At 44.1% G+C, this 21,983-nt stretch overlaps 1 protein-coding gene across 5 annotated transcripts in view; it reads left to right on the top strand.

Annotated features, from left to right (window-relative positions):
* PID1 (phosphotyrosine interaction domain containing 1) overlaps positions 1 to 21,696 on the top strand; it is an 87,248-nt gene extending 65,552 nt beyond the window's left edge. For 4 of the 5 annotated variants that reach the window (XM_068955062.1, XM_009675779.2, XM_068955063.1 and 1 more), the window contains exon 3: positions 20,053 to 21,696. In XM_068955062.1, the coding sequence (XP_068811163.1) occupies positions 20,053 to 20,529 (477 nt within the window). In that variant the 3' untranslated portion in view covers positions 20,530 to 21,696. Of the gene's footprint in view, positions 1 to 13,854; positions 13,991 to 20,052 lie in introns of those variants that run through there. The other variant, XM_068955064.1, reaches the window with a different exon arrangement.
* Positions 21,697 to 21,983: the final 287 nt, after the last annotated feature.

Here is a 21,983-nt window from a genome sequence, read left to right as displayed (position 1 = left end):
GAGGGGAGAAGCTGGTCGCGTCCATTGCAAGCATGTTCCTTGTTTTGCATCGTGCCTGGTGGTAATCACCCAGCTTTGGGTAGGGTAAATGGATGTAGCTTCACTGACATCTGGGTGGCTACAGACTTGCACTGGGCACAGATGTCATCCAACTTTCTCTAAACAATCTTTTAAATGTCAGCTTCCTGTGATGGGAGGTCATCTTAGGCCAGGACTGGAATTTCTGAGTTTTAAAATACTTCCTTATAGCTTGTAACTGCAAATGCCAATCATATTTTCTATTGACTTGATATTTTCAGAAATCTTTGGCTCTTTTCAGATTACAGAACTTTATCCTACAAACGACTGCGTATATGGGTACACATGCAGGCTGTCGTCTTGTGACATTAAGTACTCTGGAGATTAGCACGCAAACACTTCAAGAAGATCTGTTCTATGCTTTTTCATTTGTATTCCAGTTGCAAAGAAGGCCATTACTTTCTAGTATATTGCTTAATTGAGATAAAATTAAACATTATCAGTTGAAGTCGTAATATTTTTATAAGGGATTCATGCTGCAATATGGGCTGCATCCTTAATGACTGATAATTGCAATCATTCTGGGAGTGTGATGTTTCTTTTTCATGGTAGTAGAACTATAAACAGGTTTAACAGCAGTGTAACAGAAATAGCTTATCCTTTAAAAGACTTAAAATGGGAAGTCATTTTTCATTTTTATCTTAACAAACAAAGAGAACACTTTGTATTTTCCTCCTAAGTAGCAATGGACTGTCATGGGAAAACACAATTTCTCTTTCAGGTTTCTATTTGAGCCTGATTTCCAGTGATGGTTTAGGTGTTGAAAGAGGCATTAAAGAAGCAAAGCTAAACATTTGGGAACCTTTAGCACTCTGTTCATGTAACGTGGTGGCCTCCTGCACTTTATTGTATGAGTTTCCATCGGTAATGCCTGATAGTTATACAACCAAAGCATATGCTTTCCCAAATATAAGTCGCAAAATGCTGAGCTGTTAAATACCTTGTTAAATACCTTGCTCGCTCACTCTGGATTTTTTTTTTTTTTTCAAAGAAAGAAAAAGTGCGACTCCCAGGGCCTAGCCTAGGTGTGCTCAGACCCTGGGAGCCCTCCATTTATTGCTATGGCAGGGGCAATGACCTCCCAAAGTTGCGCAGGAGAAAGCTGCTGGGAGCTGGTGACGCTGGTGAGCCAGCCACCACGTCCCCTCTGCATCCTTGTTCTCCCCGTGGACCAGCCTGCTCCAGGCAGGAACGTTTTGGGGACGCACGAGGTTAATGGGAAGGGAGAGATGCTTGTGCTACACCTGTGCTAATGGCATGGTGAAAGCAAGCTCTTAGTCTGATCTCTCGGGATTTCCAGGCCTTGTTGAAAACACTGTTTTAATGTGCAGTGTCCTTTTCCCTTCCATCTGCTCCCGTCAGCTCAGAAGAGATCATGCACACCTTGCTCAATAACTTTCTGCCATTGACTCACTAATCTGACTCACCCAAGCAAGTGTGTCATCTCTGTGCGACCAGGCATTTTCCTGTTAGGTCTGATCCTGCCAGGAGACTCCGTAAGCCAACAGAAAGGACTTCTGATCCCCTGTCCATTTCAGTTTTGAGGCAACGCAGCTGTTGCAACTGGGCCTCAACCACACCAGGAACAAGTGCAGTTTTATCTTGGCTCATGGTCCTCCTTCACTACATGGCACTGCGCCCTCACGCTTGTCTCTTACACAAGTGTGATGTTGTAGTAGACCTATGTTTCCTTACGTGACATTGATATACTGTTGCGCTATGCATAAATCCTATGTGCCAGGCATCTAGCTGTATGTACTAAATCCAGCTTTCCACGTTGAAAACTCAATTCATAAAACCTGGTTTTTTGGGTTTTTTTGGTCAGGTCTCTGAGCTTCCCAGATGTGCATTCAGTCCAGGTCCTTTACTATGACTGGATATGGACTGTGCAGCTGAAGAAGAGGCTGCAGGGACAGAGATCAGAAAGGCTTCCTCATTAAAATGGTGGGGTTGCTTCACATAGCAGACACCAGCGTGCGACGGGCTGTGCTGGCTGCCCCATTTCTGCTTGCTTTCCGTGCTCAGTGTCAGAGGTTAAAATCGTATTTGTTTCTTCCCTTCCACTTCACAAACATTGGTGACCCAGCGCAGAACGGGTCAAAGCCCAAACAACCTTCCTCTTTGGAGATGGCTGGAAATAACTTGGGGGCAGTGTGAAATATTTCTGAGACATTTGTCTGACAGCTTGGTATTCATGCCACGAACAAGAGCCAGGGCTTTGCAGTTGCTTCCAGTTATTTTATGGATATTTATCTTGGTTCTGATAGATCAAGCAAGACCATATCCTAGGTCTTATAAACTTTTTGGAAGAGTATTAATAATGCTGTTGCTGAGGAGAGGACTGTGTGTTTTCCCTTGGTGGCTTTAGCTGGCAAGAGCTGCCTTGCGTGTGCTACTGGGGACTGCAGCTCTACCTTCTGTTTTTACCTGGGCTGGGTATCCTGACTAGTTTTTAAGCCTCTCTTTGTTTCAGGATGTCGAAATAATGTGTTTCTCTTTGCTGTTGCAGCGTCTGCATGTAGTCACTACAGGGGGAGCAGAGACTCTGAAAAGCGCTGGTGTGCTATCTGCTGCTAAAATATAGATTAAATTCACATGGGCTTGACACTGAGGATTGGAAACTCCAAGGTCATTTTTACTATGGCCTTGGTAAGTTCATGATGTTTGTTGCTTTGCTATCAGGAGCTGGACATCAGACTGTCTTTTTAATTAAAATAGAAATTGTGGTTTCTTAGTAACTTCAAGCTAATCATTTCTTGGAAAAGACAGCAGTAATAGCTCCATTTAACCTAAAGTTCTGTGGGTCTTCAGCACAGGAGATGTTTGGTTATGTGGAAGCGCTAGGCATGTAATAATGTCCTTCAGACATGGTTAGGGTTTTCATCATCTGCTGAGAAGAGCGTATGAAGTAAAAGAAACTTGCATTGGAAGAGTTTATCTTCCCTTACAGGTTATGCAGGGATCAAAGAGACTGATTGTACACTTATCTAAGTCAAGCTTGTCTTTAAGTGTTAGGAAATCTGTTGTGTGTGGCCTTACCCGTCTACAAATGTGTTCATGTTTGTCTTCTGTAGTTTCCTACAGATTTTTTCCAGGACTGAGATGATGATTGGACCAGCTAACAAAACCCAGAGCCGCCTTCTCCTTTTCCATGTTTGCAGGAGACCCTTAGCTACGTTTTCCTATTCCTTTACTGTGTGTGTGTGTGTGTGTGTGTGTGTGTTTCATTTTCATTTCACAGAAGGAAGTGCCTGAAGGTGGCAGCTTAACTCACTGGAATCAGGAAGAAGAACAAGCAAGATGAAACCTGTTCTTGTCATTTCATCTTTGATTTAATTACTTCAAATGCAAAATCTTGGTTACAGCTGACACCACATTGTATAAAAAGAGTCTGAGTATTGTAAAGTGGGAAGGACGTTATGTGTCCTTTGCCTGAAGCATTAAAGGAAAAGATTTTCCTTAGACTCTCCAAAGCAGTTTGCTGTACATCAGAGAAATGTTTGGTTGCCTGACCTCTTCCAGACAGTTTGTAAGACAGGTCCAAACCCAATCTGTTACTAGTAGCCAAAGTGATATTTGCCTTCTCTCAAGTTTTTGCTTCCTAAACCTAATCGTGTTAGTTATGTATTTTTCCAAAGTGCGGCAGCCTAGATAAAGTAGGGCAGATTTCAATGTATGTGTGGTACTGTGCCGTTGTATTCTTAGGCCACGTCCAGGAGAGCACGGGTGGCAGTTTGGCTGGGATCTCACAGCTTCTCTGTTTTTATTAGCCTTTTCTGGCTGGTATACTCTATGGTATGACCCGCTGATGAGGTGTGCTTTCTTTGGACCACTCCATGGGATTTCTTTTGTTCACCTTCTAAAGTTTCTTCCCAATATCTTAAATTAAAAATGTCTGGGTAAACCTTTCACTGTTGAATCTAGTAATTTCTTTATGACCAGATTATCTCCATTTGAGTTGCTGTAAGGCGTTTGAGAGTATTGGTCCTTAAAGATCATCCAGGGACACCTGCATGGCTCTGATTTGCTCTCCATCCTAGGAACTCCAGCTGCATATATCTAACAAGGGCTTCCTTGGGGTCATGTCATGCCATCTTTCCCTTTTTCACGCTCTTTCCATCTTCCCTATATCAAATTCCCACTTGTGGTTTTCTTAGCTTCCACGCTCTGTGACCTACGTGTGTCCTGAGCAGATGCAGCTCACATCTGTTTGCATCACCCAGCCTGCAACAGACTGGGCTGCTGCAGCACTTGCCCGTTGCCAGCATTGTTTTCATGGCTAGGATGGAATGAAGCAAGGTGTCTGTAATGGCAAGGAGAAAGAAAAGCAGATGCAAGAAAGCAGTGAAGTTACTTGTACTTCATGAATGCCTCTCCTTTGTATTTGGAGACCTGTTTTCACACATGCTAATTCTTGGGTGCTTGGATAGCCAGGACCTACTCTGCAAAGTGAATAGAAGTTGTAGCAGGCATTCATGGACCTGTGGTAGATGCTGGTTCCCAAGCAGCTCCCTCCAGTTTTGTTGGGAGTGAGGCATAATGTTTGGCTGACTTCATCCCACATTAGCATGTGAATGATTGCTAGGTATCCGCAGCCCAAGCACTGGGTTCTGGCTCCTCAAGGCATCCCTCTGCTCGTGACCGTCACCACTCAGTGGCATTAGTGACAAGCACAAGAGCCGATGAGCAGAATAAACATGAAGTGTGGGATTCGTTGCTTGTGGCTCTTGTGGTACTGTGATGGTGTGAGATTGGGACCCTGCAGCTTGGGTGCATCTCTAGCAGCCAGTGGCAGTCATGATTCCCTAAGAGACACGGCCATCTCTGAAGAGATGTGGAGGCAGCATGCTGGCATGGCATTAGCAGGACAGTGCTTATAAAGATGCCGTATCGTGAATGAGACATATAAGGAAAGTCCTGAGCACTGTGATCATTTGAAAACTCCGTGTCCCTTTTTGCAAGGGTAGCTCTTTGCATGGCTAAGGTAGCCAGATTTCCGTTTGGTTAATCCCACTGCTCCCCCATAAATTTCCTTTGCAGTTTCACTTGATAGCACTGTTCATCACCTGTTTTAACTCTGGAGCTGGGTTATGCTGGGACATTTAAGCAGCTGCTGTTTATATTTTAATGATATAGCTTGTTAACTGCTTATTTGAGAAGAAAGATGTTATAAATAATTCAAAGGAATTATTTTGTCGTGTGTGTGTGTATATCATATCCTGTTAGAATAGCACAGTGTCACTTTATATATGCAGCTAGAAAGTTGTTTATAGGCACTGCCAAACAATTTTGGATCTTAGAAACCGTAGGCTCCGACAAGCATTACAGGATGATGTATTAAAGCAATTTCTGGGCATTAGCGAGTTCATACCCAAAAGGAGTATGTTCCAGTTCACTTGAGCTTGCTGGCTGTACGCCGCCCTGGGAGGGACTGCGTTGTTCTTGTGGTGGCTATATTTGAAATGTGGAGATTTTTGTAATCTATCTTTGGTTCTTTTGTGAGGAGGGAGATGCAGCTGTTTAATATCTACAATTTTTTAATGAAAATGAAACTCTTACCTTGCCAGTGACAAAACATGAAGACAAATTAGAACGACCTATCTATACTGTCTGCCACAGTTGTTGTTTTTTCAGATAGGGACTAAATTGTATCTCAGCCTTTTCTCCTGAAAATGTAAACAAAATCCTCCAGAGCAGCTGTCTTCTGTTGGCTGCCCTTGCTTGGAGTAAGAGACTTTTTTTGGGGGGGGGAGGGGGGGGGACTTTCTGGTAGAAGCAAGATATTTGCTTGTAAACAAAATTCCCTCATGGAGATAGATAGGTTGGCCTATTCAGATCTGATTTTTCCAAGCATGGCTTGACTTTAATGCTATTTTTTTGGCTTTGTGCTGTAATTAAAGAGTCTTCAACCAGGTTTCTGCCCATCAAGAGATACCGGCTTGTTGTGGTGAGGAGGCAGCAGAGGAGAGGTGTGCATGCAAGGCTGGAGACAGATGACAGGACAAGTAGTATAGTTTGCTTTTACTGCAAATAGCTACGTGTTTATCAATAAGTAAATCTAACATAAACCCTACGTTAACCAAAATGCTCTTTTCTCTCTATTGTGCTGTCTCATGTAAGCTTGTGCATAACTAAAACATATGTTATTTTCTATTTAAAAGAATTTAACTGAAATAAGAATAGCTTTGGTAGGAAACACAGCTTGTTGGGAGAGGCTTAGCCAGAGCTGCAGTCTTGTTGACTGAAAGTGCAACTGTATCTCCTAGCAGAACAGAGCCAGGTTCCCAAAGAGTGAGTGTTTTGACTTTGCTTGCTTCAGCCTGACTGGGGAAAGCTAGAGAATTTTAAAAGTCCAGTAATTCCTCATTTTTTTAAATACAAACACTAATCTCTCTTGCCAAATTTCTTTCTATATTTCTGGATAGTGGAATAGTGATCAGCTTTTCTTATAAGGCTAGACATGCTGCTGTCTCTGCTCTTCTGAAAATCTCTCTGTCAGTATCCCAAAGCAAATGGAGCGAGTGCTCTAAAGACCTGGAGCTTCCTGAAATGCCTTGAAAATGTGGATTCCTACAGTTTGAGGAAGACAAAACCTTCTGCCGTGGGTGGTTTTGCCAAGTCTTGGCCATTGCCTTGGGGTTGTGTCAGCGCGGGCCCTGCTTCTTTATTCTTCCTCTGCGTATTTGATGCTGGAAAGTGCTGGAGAAAGCATAACGCGCTGGTCGGACTACTGCTTTGACATGCTGTGGGGCAACTAAGCTCTTAAAATGCTCTGCTTTTACTGTTGCATACTTTTAATAGCTATATGGAGAATGGTTAATATAGGTTGGTGATAAACTGGAAAGATGAAGCTCTCTTTGCTAGAGGGTTGTGAAACACCTTGTTGATGGAAAGCATTCAAGTAGTTATATATACAGACAACACTGAGTCATCAGACTTCTGAGATTTTTGCCAGATATGTATTTCATAGCTAGCAATATGTTACTAACTTTGGGGTGTTCAAGACCTTATTTTGGTTGTTGTGCTACTGAATGGCCTGTCCTTGTAGGGAGGGTATATTTTGCTTCGAGAGTGTCCTGTGCAACCTGCAGCATCCTCTGCTTTAGGAAGTTGTCACTGAGCAGAGAGACAACAGGGAGGGAGGTCAGTGCTGCCCGATGCAGAAGCGATCCTGCTGCCTCCAGGCAGCCAGAGTCCAGCTGGAGGAAACGCCTCTCCAGCATGGTGGCAAAGCGCTCGGCGGGCTCGCTGCCCCAAGGTATTCTCCTGAGCCCCCGTGATGGCCAGGCTGCGAAGACAAAGGCGGAAAATAGGAATGAGTGGCATTGCTCTTGATTTTCTTTTACCCAAAGTTCTCTAAAAGCCATATGGGATATAGAGGATGGACGCCTGTGGTGCTCCACAGGTTCAGCCATCGTTTTGTTGTGTTTTACCACTGTGTCTCTATATCCTTTCTTTCTTGTTATTCATACAGGTACAGAGATCCCCTGCAAATGTAAATTGGAGCGCTTTTTTTGTTGTTGTTGTTTAAATCCAGATGGCTGTTTTGGTTGCTTGAGAGATGCCAGACTGGCTCCTTTATAGAATGTTACTGATTATTGTATTTCTACCTGCAGGTATGTATTGTCACATGAAGACAATAAATACCAAGGAAAAAAAAACCAGTGAGAAGTTAATTTCCATCATAAATAGTTTTGTTTTTTCCTTTGTTCTCTAAAAGTTGTACCAGTTTGTCCAGCATCAGATGGATCAGCAGCAGGGCTGTTTGCTATAGATTTTGTCACCGAGTCTCTGCAAAGTCAACCTCAGGGCTGGGGGAAACGATGAAAATGAGGTTTTTGGCCTTTGTAAAAACGGTGACCTCGCAGCCCCAAGGAGATGAGCTGCGACTGTGGAGGGAGCTGCTGGGGGGGGTTGCTGCCCAGCCGCTGCGAGTGACTGGTGAGCGGGGCTGAGCCGTGGTGCGCCATTCGCCCCTTGCCCTGCCCACGTTTGCTCAGAGCAGTCCCCCACGTCGCGTACCGCTTTCCAGCCCTGCAGACCCAGGGTTCGCCTTGCCTTTCGTCTTGGCTGGTGGTAACACCACAGAGGTCTGCACGCTTACGTTTCTGCTTCAGGTAAGCACGGACGATGCTCACCTGGCTGCTGCGCGACCTCATCGCCTTCGAGCTGAGATACGTGTCAGGAGACGACGCTGGAGGCAGTGGAGCTTCCTCGGAGAGGCGCGTGGGGGATGTTGGGATTCAGTTAGCTGGAGAGGGACGGAGACTCCTGCTCCGAGCCACTGCGTGAAGGGGCCTCGCCGGGGCAGCGAGGGACCCGACCGCTGCCGGGCTCGGATACCTCGTGCAAATAGCCAGCTCGCGGGGCATCCGCGCAGGGCTGGGGGTCGCACCGGGTACCTTCTGCACCCCTTGGGAAGACGTTATCCATCCAAGCCAAACTGGAAGAGTGGGGCGGTGCTGAAGATGCAGGCCAACACTAAATCCGTCGTGAAAATAGGACTTGGAGACTTGGCGAACCACGACTTTTGACAGGAGTTAAAATCTCTATGGCATCATCATCTGCTAGCCTTGTGCTCTGCGGGTCGTGTTTGTTTTCTTCTAATCTTTTGTTTAGTCTGCTAACTTACCCTTGCTTTGCTGAGTGGGAAATCTTCAGTTAAATGGTAATAGTGTCATAAACCTTAGCAGCAAAGACCTTGTATTCTTTCTGTCTGTGCAGAGCCTGTGTTGCTGTGGCCCTGATCCAGAATTTGATAAAGCAAACACAAATGATAAATTAGCCCAATTTGTCTAAGGACTCTCTTAGCAATAAAAAGAGTTATTTAACTATATTTTCTTTTTAATAATGTATTTAGTGCCTTTTATTAAGTTGAAATACACAAAGTCTGTTTTTCATTGCTGCAGCGAAACAGCTTCAGCCCAGTGTAGGCACAGTATTTCTTCTTCTGCAGCCTTGGAATAAGACTTCCCAGAGATGCTATAAATTGTGACAGCTGTAAAAATCTCTAAGGGTTTTGCAAAGTCACGGAACTCATTTCACACGGTGATGCATGAAGAAGATGTAAAACTAACGACTGAGTACTTAATAAGAGTCTTTGCAGATGCAGGTAGAGTTGCATTTATGTCGGGGGCAGTATTTCTGTGGTCTTCCCTTTCTCTTCGGGGAATGCATTTCGTTTGCTGTGGGAGGAGAATAGCAAAAGAAGTAAGTGCTGCCATTCCTGGGAGTCTCTGCTGTCTGGTGGTTTGTTTCATAATTTTTTTGAATGTGACTGGTCTTACAGCCCTCAGGGGGAAGAAGAACTGAAATGATTTCGTTTTTTCTTATTTTTTTTCTTTCCTTCTATCCTTACTGCAGTGTAGGCCTATTGCTGCTTCTGTTGAAATACAGAGAAATTTTGCAGTCGTCTTCTGTTGTCACTGAAGCTCGTTCCTTTCCCTTTTGTTCTTAAATTCAGGCATTGTCAATTTGTACCATGCAGCAAGTGCGGATAAGATATTTGGTATCCAGAATTGAAAATCCTAATAGCGCAGACTTTGTTCATTTTTATTGCTCGGCATCTTATTTTAAAAGGAAGAATGAGAGGAAATGCAAGGATTTAGTGGAGAATGCTCAAAGAAGGAGATCCTTAGGACACATCTTTTAACAGTAAAAGATCCTGAAAAATTTGGGTTCTGCATGGTTTTCTGGTAGTATTTCCATGTCCAAAGTGTTGGAGAATATGTAAAATGCTGTGTAAAATGCTCATAGCTTGGTGGAAGCCATGGCCTGAGCTGTGCAGCCCTTTCTTGTACTCAGCTTTATGTATGCTCCATTAAGTTCAATTGCATAAGTTTTTGTAGGACTGGTGCCAAAGGGAGCTTTCAGTAGGTTGGAAAGGAAGTAAAAGTAAAGCGAAGTAGAAGCAAACAGCCAGTTTCCCCCTCCACCCGCGTGCTCCTTCACTCGTTCGTTCATTATAAGACAACAGCTGTGAGCAACTTAGGAGCAAAAAGCTTTCTGAAACATGCTAATTCACATTCACTAATTCCATGCTTAGTTTCTACCCCATGTAAATGTCATTAAAACATATAGCAGAAAATCTCATATATAATTTGAACATAAATATGAAGATAGATGTTTCTCGATCACGGTCGTGCAAAGTTACGCCTCTTTCTCCTGGCAGAGGGGACATTGTCAAAATGGAGTTTTTGAGATGCCTAAGGATAGATTTTGGAAAGATTTTGTCTCTGAAGAAAACTCCAAGGAATTGCAGCTAGTAGCTGAAGCACAGTTGGTTTTCTTCTCACTCCCCTGACTGCCTCTACATCTCCTCTGCTTGCCCTGGGAAGACTCCCAAAGGACAGCGGGAAATGAATTGGTATATGCAAGAATGAACCTCATCTCAGTGGTAACTTAGCATTAAAAAAGGAAATTCTATGAGGCAATGAAAGGAGACAAAGTAGGAAGATTAACAAAATGAAATGCAGCAATTAACAAGATAAAGAAAATATTTAGGAATAAAAGCAATCGTCAGTTTGTACAGTAGGGTGTCCAGCAGCCCTGCTGAGGTCGCGTATGATCTGTGTTATGTTCATTCAGTTATGTCTTACAATACAACATTTTTAAGTCTGTGTTAGAACTAATTGATTTTTTGAGTTTTAAATGGTGCCGAGGAAATCTTCCACTCCAATTGAGACCCAAGCAGCTCCAAGTGCAAGTAATTTCAATTTGCCAATTCTGTTGGATTTCGTTTTAGACTCATCCTCACAAGCCAAACCACAAAAAGAGTTTCTTGTCCAGTGGAAAATTAAATGCAAAAGCATATCCTTGTGTTGTTAATGGGAGGTTGTAGAAAACAACGCGGAGGATGACATAGAGCTGGCTCTTGGTGAGGTTGTGTTTGAGCTGAACCATTTTTGCCAATTGGGCAGCAGCTCCTGATTGCTGGATGTCAGAAAGATGCTCGTAGGTCTAACTGAGGACTGTGGTTTAGTGTCCAGAATCATTTGCAACAGGACTTGCTGAGCAGCAGTCTGATGTGATGAAAGGTGAAGAGCTCAGACAGTTGCATTTCTCAGGACCGCGTTTCCAGCGGAGAGCTCTGCTTACTTCTTTATTTATCCCATACTGGCTATTTGTGTTGTGGAGCCAGCAGGATTTTTCTTGTTTGCTTTTATTTTGTCAGAGTCTACAAATTAAGTTGTCAATGGTAAATCTTTTCTTTTCCAGTGCATTTATTTACTAAATATTAAACTTGCCAAATGTCGGCATTCCTCTTCTCCCCCGCCTGGGCTGTGCTGCGGAGGTTGGCATATGGCTCTCCTGTCTCAGGGCAGGTATTTTTTTCCTGTACTGGAGCTGAGGATTTTTTCAAGAAAAGGCCTTTTTCACAGTGCCACAGCTCTTCCTCCTCCTTCACCAGCTGGAGCTACCTGAAGGTGTCGAGGCTATTAAAAACTGAAAGAATAACAATGGATTTAAAATAACCAGACTTTTTTGCATCATTTAAAAGGAATTTAGTTGGAGGATTGAGTTATGTCCGAAGTGACGACCCAGTTCTATCCCTTTACCTTTCTTTTGCTTGCATATTGAGCCCTTTCTGGGACTTAGATAAGAGGGGAAGTGGTGCACCGTCACATCAGAGCAACACGTGGAAAAATAAGGGCTCCTGCGAAGAGCTCGCAGGCCTCGGGGAGGGATGGACCTCGAGCAGAGGAGCAGCTGCTGCAGAGCAACTGTTTCTGTGAAGGAGTTCTGAAGATGTAAAGGTTTGAATGTATGTCTTGCTGATTTTGTTTATTTTATTGAGTTTTGGGAAAAATTTTAGGCTTATTTTAAGACTTAGGTTCAGCTTTGTTCCTACAAAAGAGGTCAGAGAGATGTGGGCTCTTGCCTGAAGTGGCAAACAGGTGCTGACGTTTCTAGCTTCTTCTGGAGCCGCTCTTTGGTTCCTCCAAATAAGTCAGACGTTAAATAGTGATCCTTTTCCCTAAATCAGAGGGCAGCTATCAGGGTTGATGGTTATTTTCCATTAAGCAGTTGGCCAGGTCAGTCTGTTCTCACCCTGGATTTCTTCTCCAAAATACAACAGTTCTTTGCCTATTCCTATAAGCCGCATAACTGCGTTTACTGAGTATTTCTTTGTGTGGAGAAGCCCAGCGATTCCCCCAGAGCAGCCCGTGTTTGTGCTGCGAAGGCCTTGGCGAGCTTCGCTGCAGCCCGGGTAAGGATGCAGTGACAGACCAGAGGGAAACTGTACAGCCTTGTTGCTTTTTTATTAACTGAGTTAGTTTGTTGGGTCTTGAGCAAACGTTGCTTGAAAGCAGTTCACGATATTTGCTTAGTGATCCAACGGAATGTCTGGGATATTTTTGTTTTTCCTCCGGAGCCAAAAATCACTTTTCTGCTCTAAATCTCGATGCCACCAGCCTCCAGCAGGGTTACTCTAGTGGAGGGTGAGGAGAGCTGAACCGCTCGCGGTTCTGTGGGGAGACTGACACCCTTTCTGGCATGGGGTGCTCTGTCTGCGCCAAGAACTGTGTGTGTTAATGAAAGATGTTTTAAAGCGATTTTTTTTTTTTTTGCATTGCTAACCAAAATAGTATTTGTATGCCTCTCTGTGTTCTGGTGCAATTCATAATAAGAAACGCGTGTTGATATTTTTGCCAAATTACCACGTAGGACTTTTGGCAAATGAATGTGTTGAAGGGACAGCACAGAAAGTCGCTGTGGTGTGTAGGTGAAGTTGGGAAACCAAGAACTAACCCCTAGGTGTAACGAGGGCTTTCTCGTAGGTGATGGCAATGCGGGAAGCAAGCGAGCTGCCAAGGTTGCAGCTGCCGTCCCTGGGACCGCTTCTGGGGCTGGGAATACTGATCTTGGCCCTTTGTGTGCAGAGGAGGATTTGGAGAGGCTACTTTTAGGCTGGTTTTGTACTTGGTAGTCTAATTTTGCCTGAGAACTTCAAGAATGATTTTGTACTCCACTGGAGTTGTTTTGTCATCCTTGACTGGAAGGAGGACCCCTGCATATGTCTCAAAAAAGAAATGCTGTGTGTTATGGTGTTGGTACAGGCCATGATAAGACGCGACAGGCTAGAGTCCACATTGTTTAAGTGATTCTGCACCTGAAAATCTTATATGCAAAAATTAGAGGGGGGGAAAAAAAAGGGTAATATTTCTTTTCTCACAGACTTAAGATTTGACATCCGCCTCTCCAGACTTGTTCCCAGACATGTGTTGGTTTCTTGGTGAGGGAATACTGGGATGAGTTTGTCCAGACAGAAAGATAGGGTCAGATTATCCTGTCTTCGAAATACTGTGTGTTGCAAGACATGCAGTAATTCATACGGAGTGGGTGGTTTTCAGTGCACATTTTCCTTTGAGGGAAAAAAAGACAGACATTTAAAGACAGTAAACATTTTTACTGAAATTGTTAAAAAATACTCCCATCAACAGAAAGTGCCTGCTTTTTAAAGATGAAGCTCTTGTGGGCTTTTCACTCTCTCTTCTATCTTTTCCTCTCCTTCTCTCACTCCTTTCTGGAAAAAGCAGTAGGAAAGGATTAAAAAAAAAAAAAAAGACAAGAAAAGGGTGAGTGATTTGTTTGAACAAACAAACAAAAAGGTAAAAACATTAGGGGAAATTTTGAGAGAAAGCATCTTCCACGAAGCGTTGGCGTTCCCTGGGTACTGGAGCGCCCAGGCGAGGCTGTTGCCGCAGCGCTCCCGCGAGAGCTGGCGCAGAGCCTGCGTCTGTGCGCGGACCTTCCCTCTCCGGCAGGAAAAGGGGGAACCCAGTCGAAGGCGTTTCCCCATTCTCCGTAAGCGGAAATGGCTTTATTTCTGCCATCTCCATGTGCTTGGGCTTTTCTGTGGCGCTTACCACATCTCCGAACGCTTTCGGGAGCTATGGCGAGCGAACTGGTAAGTCAGTTGCAGAAGGCTTTGTTGTTGGGCAGCTATAATACGGTACAAAACGTAAAGTTACCTCTCCTGGATGTTTTTTTCTTCCTTTTTTGAGATTGTGAGTGGTTGAAGATTTTGTTACCACCAAACGCACGTACGTTAAGCAGCGTGAGGAAAGCACGGGGGAGCCTGGTGGTCGGCAGAAACGATGCTCTGGGGGCTCTCGATTTGGACGAGGGGGGTCCAGCTGCCCACGCGGGGGCCGAGCCGGATTGGGCCCGAGGCCGACAAGGGAGGCAGAAACGGGTTTGTAACCGGAGAGCGGAGCCCTGGGATTCACACATGAAACACTGGAGAGGGTTTGTAAAAGGCCCCGACGCGACTGAGAACCTGCGGTTAGTTTCCTTTGGCTGGTAGCGAGCTGTGGAAAGTTGGCTTTAGCCTGGCAGCGTCGCCAGCAGTTGACATTTCTATGCGGGAACTGTTTTTTTGTGTTTTATTTTTTGGTTTTTTTTTTTTCCTTCAGGTTAGAGGGAGACGCTATAATTTATGCTGTCATCAAACAGTCACTTCTAGCCATCCCTCCCAGTCCCGCTTGCTTTATTTACTTCAGTGTCTGTACTTGAAGTGTCCTGATGTCTGACCCCTAATGCTCACGAAAGTTTTACTTCCTGCTTTTTCGTCTTCTGTTTGTTTAAGGTAAAAGTGAAATGTAAGTTCTTATCCACTGCATGCAATTTCAGAGGATTAAATATGTTTGAAGAGACAGTGTCTGCATTTTAAAAAGTAAAAACTGTATCCTTTATCAACTTGTAAAAACCACAGTCAACATCAAGTATTTAGGGGCAGAGAAAACGGTGCCAACTATGAGATGAGCAGGATTGGGAGCAGGTAGTTGTGTTGTCTGTGGGGAGCCAAGGAAGCTGGGAACTCTCTTTACACAATTACACTTTTTACAATTTGAATATTAAAATACACCAAGGGTGCAAAGTGGAGCAGTGAAAGAAATTTGCTGCGAGACGGACCTGTTAAGATATCTCCTTACCCCGGTTGCCTCACCTCTGAGCGTGGCATATCTTACTGCTTCAGATCAAACATCAGCTGCAACTAGACAAGATTTGAGACTAAAAGAATAAAAACACAGCTTGACAAAAGAGACGGTGTCGCCCACTACTAAGATTCTGCTTGAGATTAAAGATCCTCTAAGGGAGTCTCAGCTTCTCAGCCGGGTTTCACCTTCCTTTCCCGGCTTGCAGAGCGAGCCGTGCTCCTGTGATGGCTCTCTGGAGCCAGCCTTGCGGGAGCCCGGACGCCTGGCTTTGGTGTTGTAACGTGCTGTGGTTGTGCTGCCTGGGAGAAGAATATAGCTGATATTTTTCAGCAGGGCCTGGACTTTGGTGACTGTAAATATGCAGGGCAAGCTGTTGATGGCTCAGGTTTAGTGCTCTGTTGGTTTTAATTTTTTCCGTTTTCTGCATTAGCTCCGTTTATTGGCTAATTTTGGGAATGACCTCTGGTATCTGTTGTGGAAGGAATAAACGCATTACTAAAATAACTAAGCAGTTCATTTTCCACGTGATCCTTTGATCTTCTTCTTGAGAAGTGAGCGAGTGCAGGGTCCTGTGCGCGTACGTGTTCCTGTGCCGAACTCCTGTGCCAGGAGAGCATCTGCCCTTGCGTGAGGCAGTAATTACGCCTCTTTTCAAGCTGGCTCTGGTTTCCTTGAGCAGTGATAACCTAGGGAGTGGGGATGGAGAACAGAGGGAGACAAAGAAATTGTGCCACCCACCCGGTGTGCCTAGTTGAGGCTCCAGAGTCGGGAGCGGGTTTGCCCTGGGGTCTGTCCGGTCAGTGCGACCGCCGCTGCCTGCGGAGGGGAGTCGGGTCTGAGGGCGCTCGTGGCGTGGTCGGGTCCTCAGGGTTTTGCACTTGGACGCTGGCAGGAGCTGTGAGCTCTTCTGCATCTTATAATGCGCTGACAGCAAACAATGTGAAGTCAATTACGAAGAAAAGAATTTAGAGCACAGAAAATAAATCTCCCTTATTACATCTGACAAATTGGGCTGCGCTAAAAGTGAAAATTTCTATGGCAGCTGCTACACTGGTCTTTTCAAAGTGTGTAAGCTATCAAGCGCAGTTAGTAAAACGTATATTTTCTCTATACTTTACTGGACGGAAATGGTTTAAAACAGCAGTGTGCCTTTGTACGCCTGGTCCTGGACACGACAGATGACATCGATTAATCTTCATGTGCTTTGACACGAAGCATCTTCATGTGTCAGCTAGCTGCAGCTACGTTACAAAAGGGCAAAAGGCACCGTGTTTCCCACTGAGGGCACTTTAGTCAGATACTGACGTTGGTGTTGGCTAGTCTCTAGGGCAAAATAAGGGATTTTTCAGAGCATCTTGGCTTTTACTAAAGCTTTGAGTTTTCGCAAGCACAGAAGTGCTGAAACCACAGCTGTATTTCATGTCATATGTACGTTTGGCAGCAGTGGCATGGCAGGGGGAGGAGGACAAAGGCAGGAATAATCTGTTCTTTGGTGAACTTGAAGTTGGAAAGCAAAATGGTTGTGGACCTTAATAGCTTTACTCTAATGAGCGTGTGGTCAGCGATTTCTGTGCATTTAAATAAGATAGTTCCTTTAAGGGCAGGTATGAGTGAGACTCGATGGGAGTAGGAGCCAAAGTGCCGGCAGCGTTACGTGTGGGATAACCTTGGGACTGAGAGCCCAGCGAGAGCCGCTCGGCAAATCCATCTGTTGCCAGTTTCAGTTTATGCTGGTGAAGTACCTGCAATTATGCACATGCTGCTAACTAAATTAGCCAGTTCTAGGTGGATTAGTGTATGACATATAACACGTAGCTAATACTGAACCATGAAGAAATCGTTGTTCTGAAAGGCATGGTGGCTTTTTTGTGTCAAGTATTCAAGAACTCCTGCCGGCGCTCTGCGTCCCTGTTCTGTACCTTGCAGGGGACCTTCAAGCAATGAAATGCTAGATGTCTGTCTCAACTAAGAGGTTCAGGAGAGCTGCTTTTCCAAAATGCTTGTATCTCAAGTAGGAAATATTTGATTATCTGTTTAAAAAAACCTAACATTAGTAGATGTTGATGTTTCCACGTGGCACACGTAGTACAGAAGAAACTCTAGAAGAGATGTTTTGCTTATATAATCTATCTGCTGTGGACTCCCTGAAATGTCTAAGCACCTTACAAATACTGATGAATGTATCCTCAGGAAAACGAATGTATGTAACGGAGATCCAAAGTGCTGTTCAAGGAAGCAACTTTCCAAAGGTTTCCACACAGTTAGACTCTGGCAGAATTGGGACAGTAAGTCCGACTATTCAGTCCCATTTTGGTAAACAAGCCATCATCCCATTCTTCTTATTAGTTATTTTTGTCTCAGCCGCTTTCTGGTTTTCAGAGTAATTCATCACTCTTCTTCATCTAATAACTTTATTTGTAGGAGAGAACATCAAATTCAGTTTGTGCTCCCGTGTGACAACCAGCTCCAGCCCTCTGCTGCTACAGCTGTCCTGAGCGTCGCTCTGTAGTTGTCCGCATGGAGAGGTCGGGGTGCTGGGGGTGGATGTGCAGCGTCAAGCTCAGCTGCGCTACCTGCCTGTGAGGACCCTTGCTAATGTCTGTGCTGCCACGGCCTCGCAAGGGCTTTATGTGTCGTTGGGGATGTGCCGAGCTTTCCTCCCTTTCCCCTCCGCACGCCGCTGAGCCGGGCAGCTCATGTGCTGGGAATGTCTTCCTCTTGCAGACAAGCCAGTAATGAAATAATACCTTGCATTTGCAGGGATTTGGGCTTTGCACAGGTGATAGATGTTTATTTGCATTTCTTTGCAGTCCCAAGCAGTACCCGTGTGCTCTGAACAGCCACTGGGGAGGGCAAATGCTGCCGCGGTGGCAGCATCTCTCCCAGCCTGGGATTCGAAGTCGTGTTTGGGCAGTGACAAAGCGCGTGAGCGAGAGGCTAATTCTCTTTTCCTCGGGGTTTAAAAGGCTTTGCACAAATCCCTTTGAAGTCAGTGAAGGACTTCTCCTATTGCAGGGGGCTTTGAATCCGGCCCAAAGCGCGCAATTAATTTGCAGTGTGTGCTCTAGCCTTTTATTAGCTGAATTGCAAATATGAAATGGTCCTGACCGAACCTTTGGAGAATATATTGAATAGCTGCGAACATGGAGACTGGCTCACTGATCTTGCTGTTTTCAGAACAATGTGACTGCGAGTGTATGTTGAACTACCCCACGGTGTGCTTGCAGACACATTCCTGCTTGGGCTTTTATGTGCTGTTTGTATATGCTCGGTTCGCATTATGAGCCCTGAGGCTTTCCTTTAAGTTATTCTGCAGCACTTGAGGGAACTTCAGCTCTCATCACTAATAAAATAAAATAAAACAAAACACTGGTAGGTCTTGCATTGTTAACTGTTCTAGCTGTTGTGGTTCACACTGTTGAAAAAACATAAAGCTTTATAAGATTTAAAATATTCCCCATGCAAAGCATGAGTATTTATAGGCAAAGAATAAGACTTCCTATTTTGAAATGTCAGTGCTATGAAACTGCTTTCTTGGCTGGCATGTTAAGCTACATGGACTTCCAAGTAATGTTTTGTAAGCCTATTCCTAAGTATGGTTTAATTTAGGTCTCTGAGTTTAACAAAACCTATGATGATTGCAGCAAAATATTTTTCTGGTGAAAATTTTGTTTGTGTGAAATGAAAAACTTATATTCTTTGTGGATAAGATTTTAAAAATGTTTAAACATCTGGAAATCTCATATTTTTCTTTACATTTCTAAATGCACATCAAAGAGAAAAATAACTGTACACCATGTATTTAACACTGCATTTTGAAGAAATTATTTTGAAAAGCAAACGTATAACCTTCAGTAAGTGCCCGTGAGATCATAAGAGACTGAGCAGGAGGCCTAGGAGTCTCTCTCACGCAGTTACTGCTGCAAGAGACAAAGTAGAAGTAATTTTGCTTTCATGTATTTGCTCTTAAATGCAGCGTTCTGACAACAGCAATAAATAGAATCATCTGCATAATTGTATTTGTTTAGTTGCTGATCTATCTTTTTTAGAGAAAATCTCTCTTTTGCCAGATAAAATAATCTTCCATTCAAGTGTAGAGGAAGAATGTCTCTTTGCAAGCTGTGTGGCCGCAGGGGAATGTTTCTCCATGGGATTCATATGGCATTTTGATATGGGCTTTTCAGTGAATTTAACTTTTGGTGAACAAAATATGACAATGGCAGTCAAGACTCATTGCTTTCCTGTACAGATTGGCTAACAGGATATTTACTCAACAGAGCTAGACATAAAAGCAAAGAGATGATGTGATTAAACTAAGCTGGGTTTAATACTAGATTTTTTTAACAGCATATTTTCTTAAATCAATGTAAGTAATGTCTCAGCCCTGCAGCTCACAAGGGAAGAGAGAGTTTTGAACAGTTTTGAGTTATTCCTGGCTTAATACTTCAGTAGAAATAGTGGATGTGGTGGAAAAACAGGATCATTTTGGAAAATACATTTAAATAGTTTAAAATTCTCTGCTGTGATCATGCATTTCTGATCCCCTGCAGCCTTATGCTGTCAAACAGAGAATGTCTCAGTCTCCCTATTATTACTGTTTGAAATATGATACAAGTAAGCCATTAGAATACAGTAGAAAAGAAAAAGCGATGGTTAACAGCGCAGTTACCTGGGGTCTAGTCCACTGGCACCTAACAGGGCATTGGCACTTAGACTTCCTGACACAAGCTTGGTGGTGCAGTTATGGGCTTTAAAGCTGGGATCTCCAGAGGGGCTGAGAGAGTGAAATGCTGAGAGATTCAAAGAGACTGAACGTTTTTAATATCTGGGTTTGTCACCACTTGAAGATGCAGATACCTGGAAACCAGTTTGAAAACTGCTTTTCTGAAGGTGATGGGGGAGAAATAGGGAAGTCTGGGAAGGATGTTGCTTTTATTTCCCAGGTAAAGGACCAAGTTCCCTAAGACTGCAAAAAAGCAACACTAGAGTCTACTGTCTGTATTTCACCTCTCTCTACTCTTCTTTGCAGGTGACGTATTTGGGTAAGGTTTCCACAACAGGGATGCAATTTTTGTCAGGCTGCACAGAGAAACCGGTCATCGAACTATGGAAGAAGCATACGCTTGCCAGGGAGGATGTTTACCCAGCGAATGCCCTGCTGGAAATTCGCCCTTTCCAAGTCTGGCTGCACCACCTGGACCTCAAAGGTGAGGCAACGGTCCACATGGATACCTTTCAGGTCGCACGCATAGCCTACTGCACTGCTGACCACAACGTCAGCCCAAACATCTTTGCTTGGGTGTACAGGGAGATCAACGATGACTTGTCCTACCAGATGGACTGCCATGCGGTAGAGTGTGAGAGCAAGCTGGAGGCCAAGAAGCTGGCCCATGCCATGATGGAGGCCTTCAAGAAGACTTTTCACAGCATGAAAAGCGATGGCCGGATCCACAGGAATAGTTCATCAGAGGAAGTGTCTCACGAGTTCGAGTCTGACGATGGCTGACTGAACACGTTTACAGTTCAGCAAAGGCGGAAACGGCCAAGGGAATGAGAGTTGATAGATGAATAAGCAACAGTTGAAACTGGGGAATGAAAAGACTGCCAAACACTTGGCTGACCAGCTTTTTAAATCAAAAGAGCAATTCAGTACCTAAAGATATGCATCATTAAAGTAATTACGTTACCTTGAAATCTGCTGCTGTTGTAAACGTGAGAAAAAGCTTCTTTTTTCTTCCCCAGTCTCTCTCACCCACTCATCACTGACCTTTTCTCGTCTCAATAGTTCAGGTGCATACTACAAAGTAGATTCATTCCTATTTGTCTTATAAAAGCAGTCAGGCAATTTTATTAGTTGCTGCTCTGGCATTCATAGCTAGGGGCTGATGCTGGTACCCAAGAGCGAGTAGGACAGGAAAGCCCTAACGAGTCCAGGAGAACCTTTCTCCACAATGTATCGCAAAATCCTTTGACCCTATGTAGGCTAAAACAGCCATACGCAGCCTTTTAGACTAACGGCCTGGCATTCTGCAGTTAATTCACATTTCACAGATTAAAAAAAAGAAAAAAAGATGCTTGTATTTACACATTATATCATATGCTATCCTTTATTTTATTCATTGTACCTATTTCCTTAATATACCTGCAGCCACGTCTTTCACCCAGCACCAGTAGCTGCAGTTTCAGACTATCTACTGCAGGATACCAAAAAGGGGTGGGAGAAAAGCCCGTGATGGCGAGGCATCCAGTGAACCAGCACCGTTACCTGTGCAGTTTCAAACCCTGATTTGCTCCGTAGGAAGTGGGCCCACTGGTAAGAATTGAGCGATGTCGTTCGGACGCTCGGCTCTGTCAGTATTTGAACTGTGATTTCTCATCGACCTCAGGTTTGAAGTGGTATGAGCGTGGCAGCCTCAACGCCGTGGTGCGCCGCGTTGCTGGCCGCTCGGCCCGGGCAGGGGGTGGTGGTGCCGCCTAGTCGCAAAGCCGGAGCTGCACTGCTGTAACGATAAAAAAATAAAAAATAAAAAAATGCTCCTTTGGAGTCAGGTTTGACCGTTTGCTCTGGTGGAAAAGCTCGTGTTAAGATCCCTATACCTTCCCTTGTTCGCAGATAGAGAGTCCTGCCTTTCCTACATGCCGATGTTTAATAAAACTCAAATAAAAGGAAAAACTTGTTTCACTTGATATTTTTTAAGGCCAAGAGCAGATCAACAGTTTGCAAGTAATGCTGCTCCTTTATACAATTTTGTTCTTAATCATGGTAATGTTAGGGGCACTAGGGCACCTTACAGAAGCCTTAAAAGAAAGCTGATTGAAGCAGATAACTCTCTGTCTGTGTTTTGTGGGTATATATGTTTGTGTGAGAGTGTTTGTGTGAGTCCAACGTTCAAGCATGTAGAATAAGCATGGAGACATATTGAGGAGGGCCCACACCTCTTGAAAATATGCTTGTTGCTT

This window comes from Struthio camelus, chromosome 9 (genome assembly GCF_040807025.1).
Source record: "Struthio camelus isolate bStrCam1 chromosome 9, bStrCam1.hap1, whole genome shotgun sequence".
In the NCBI taxonomy this organism is placed as follows: Eukaryota; Metazoa; Chordata; class Aves; order Struthioniformes; family Struthionidae; genus Struthio; species Struthio camelus.
Note: the sequence above shows the minus strand (reverse complement) of the source record. Positions and strands in the feature narration are given on the sequence as shown.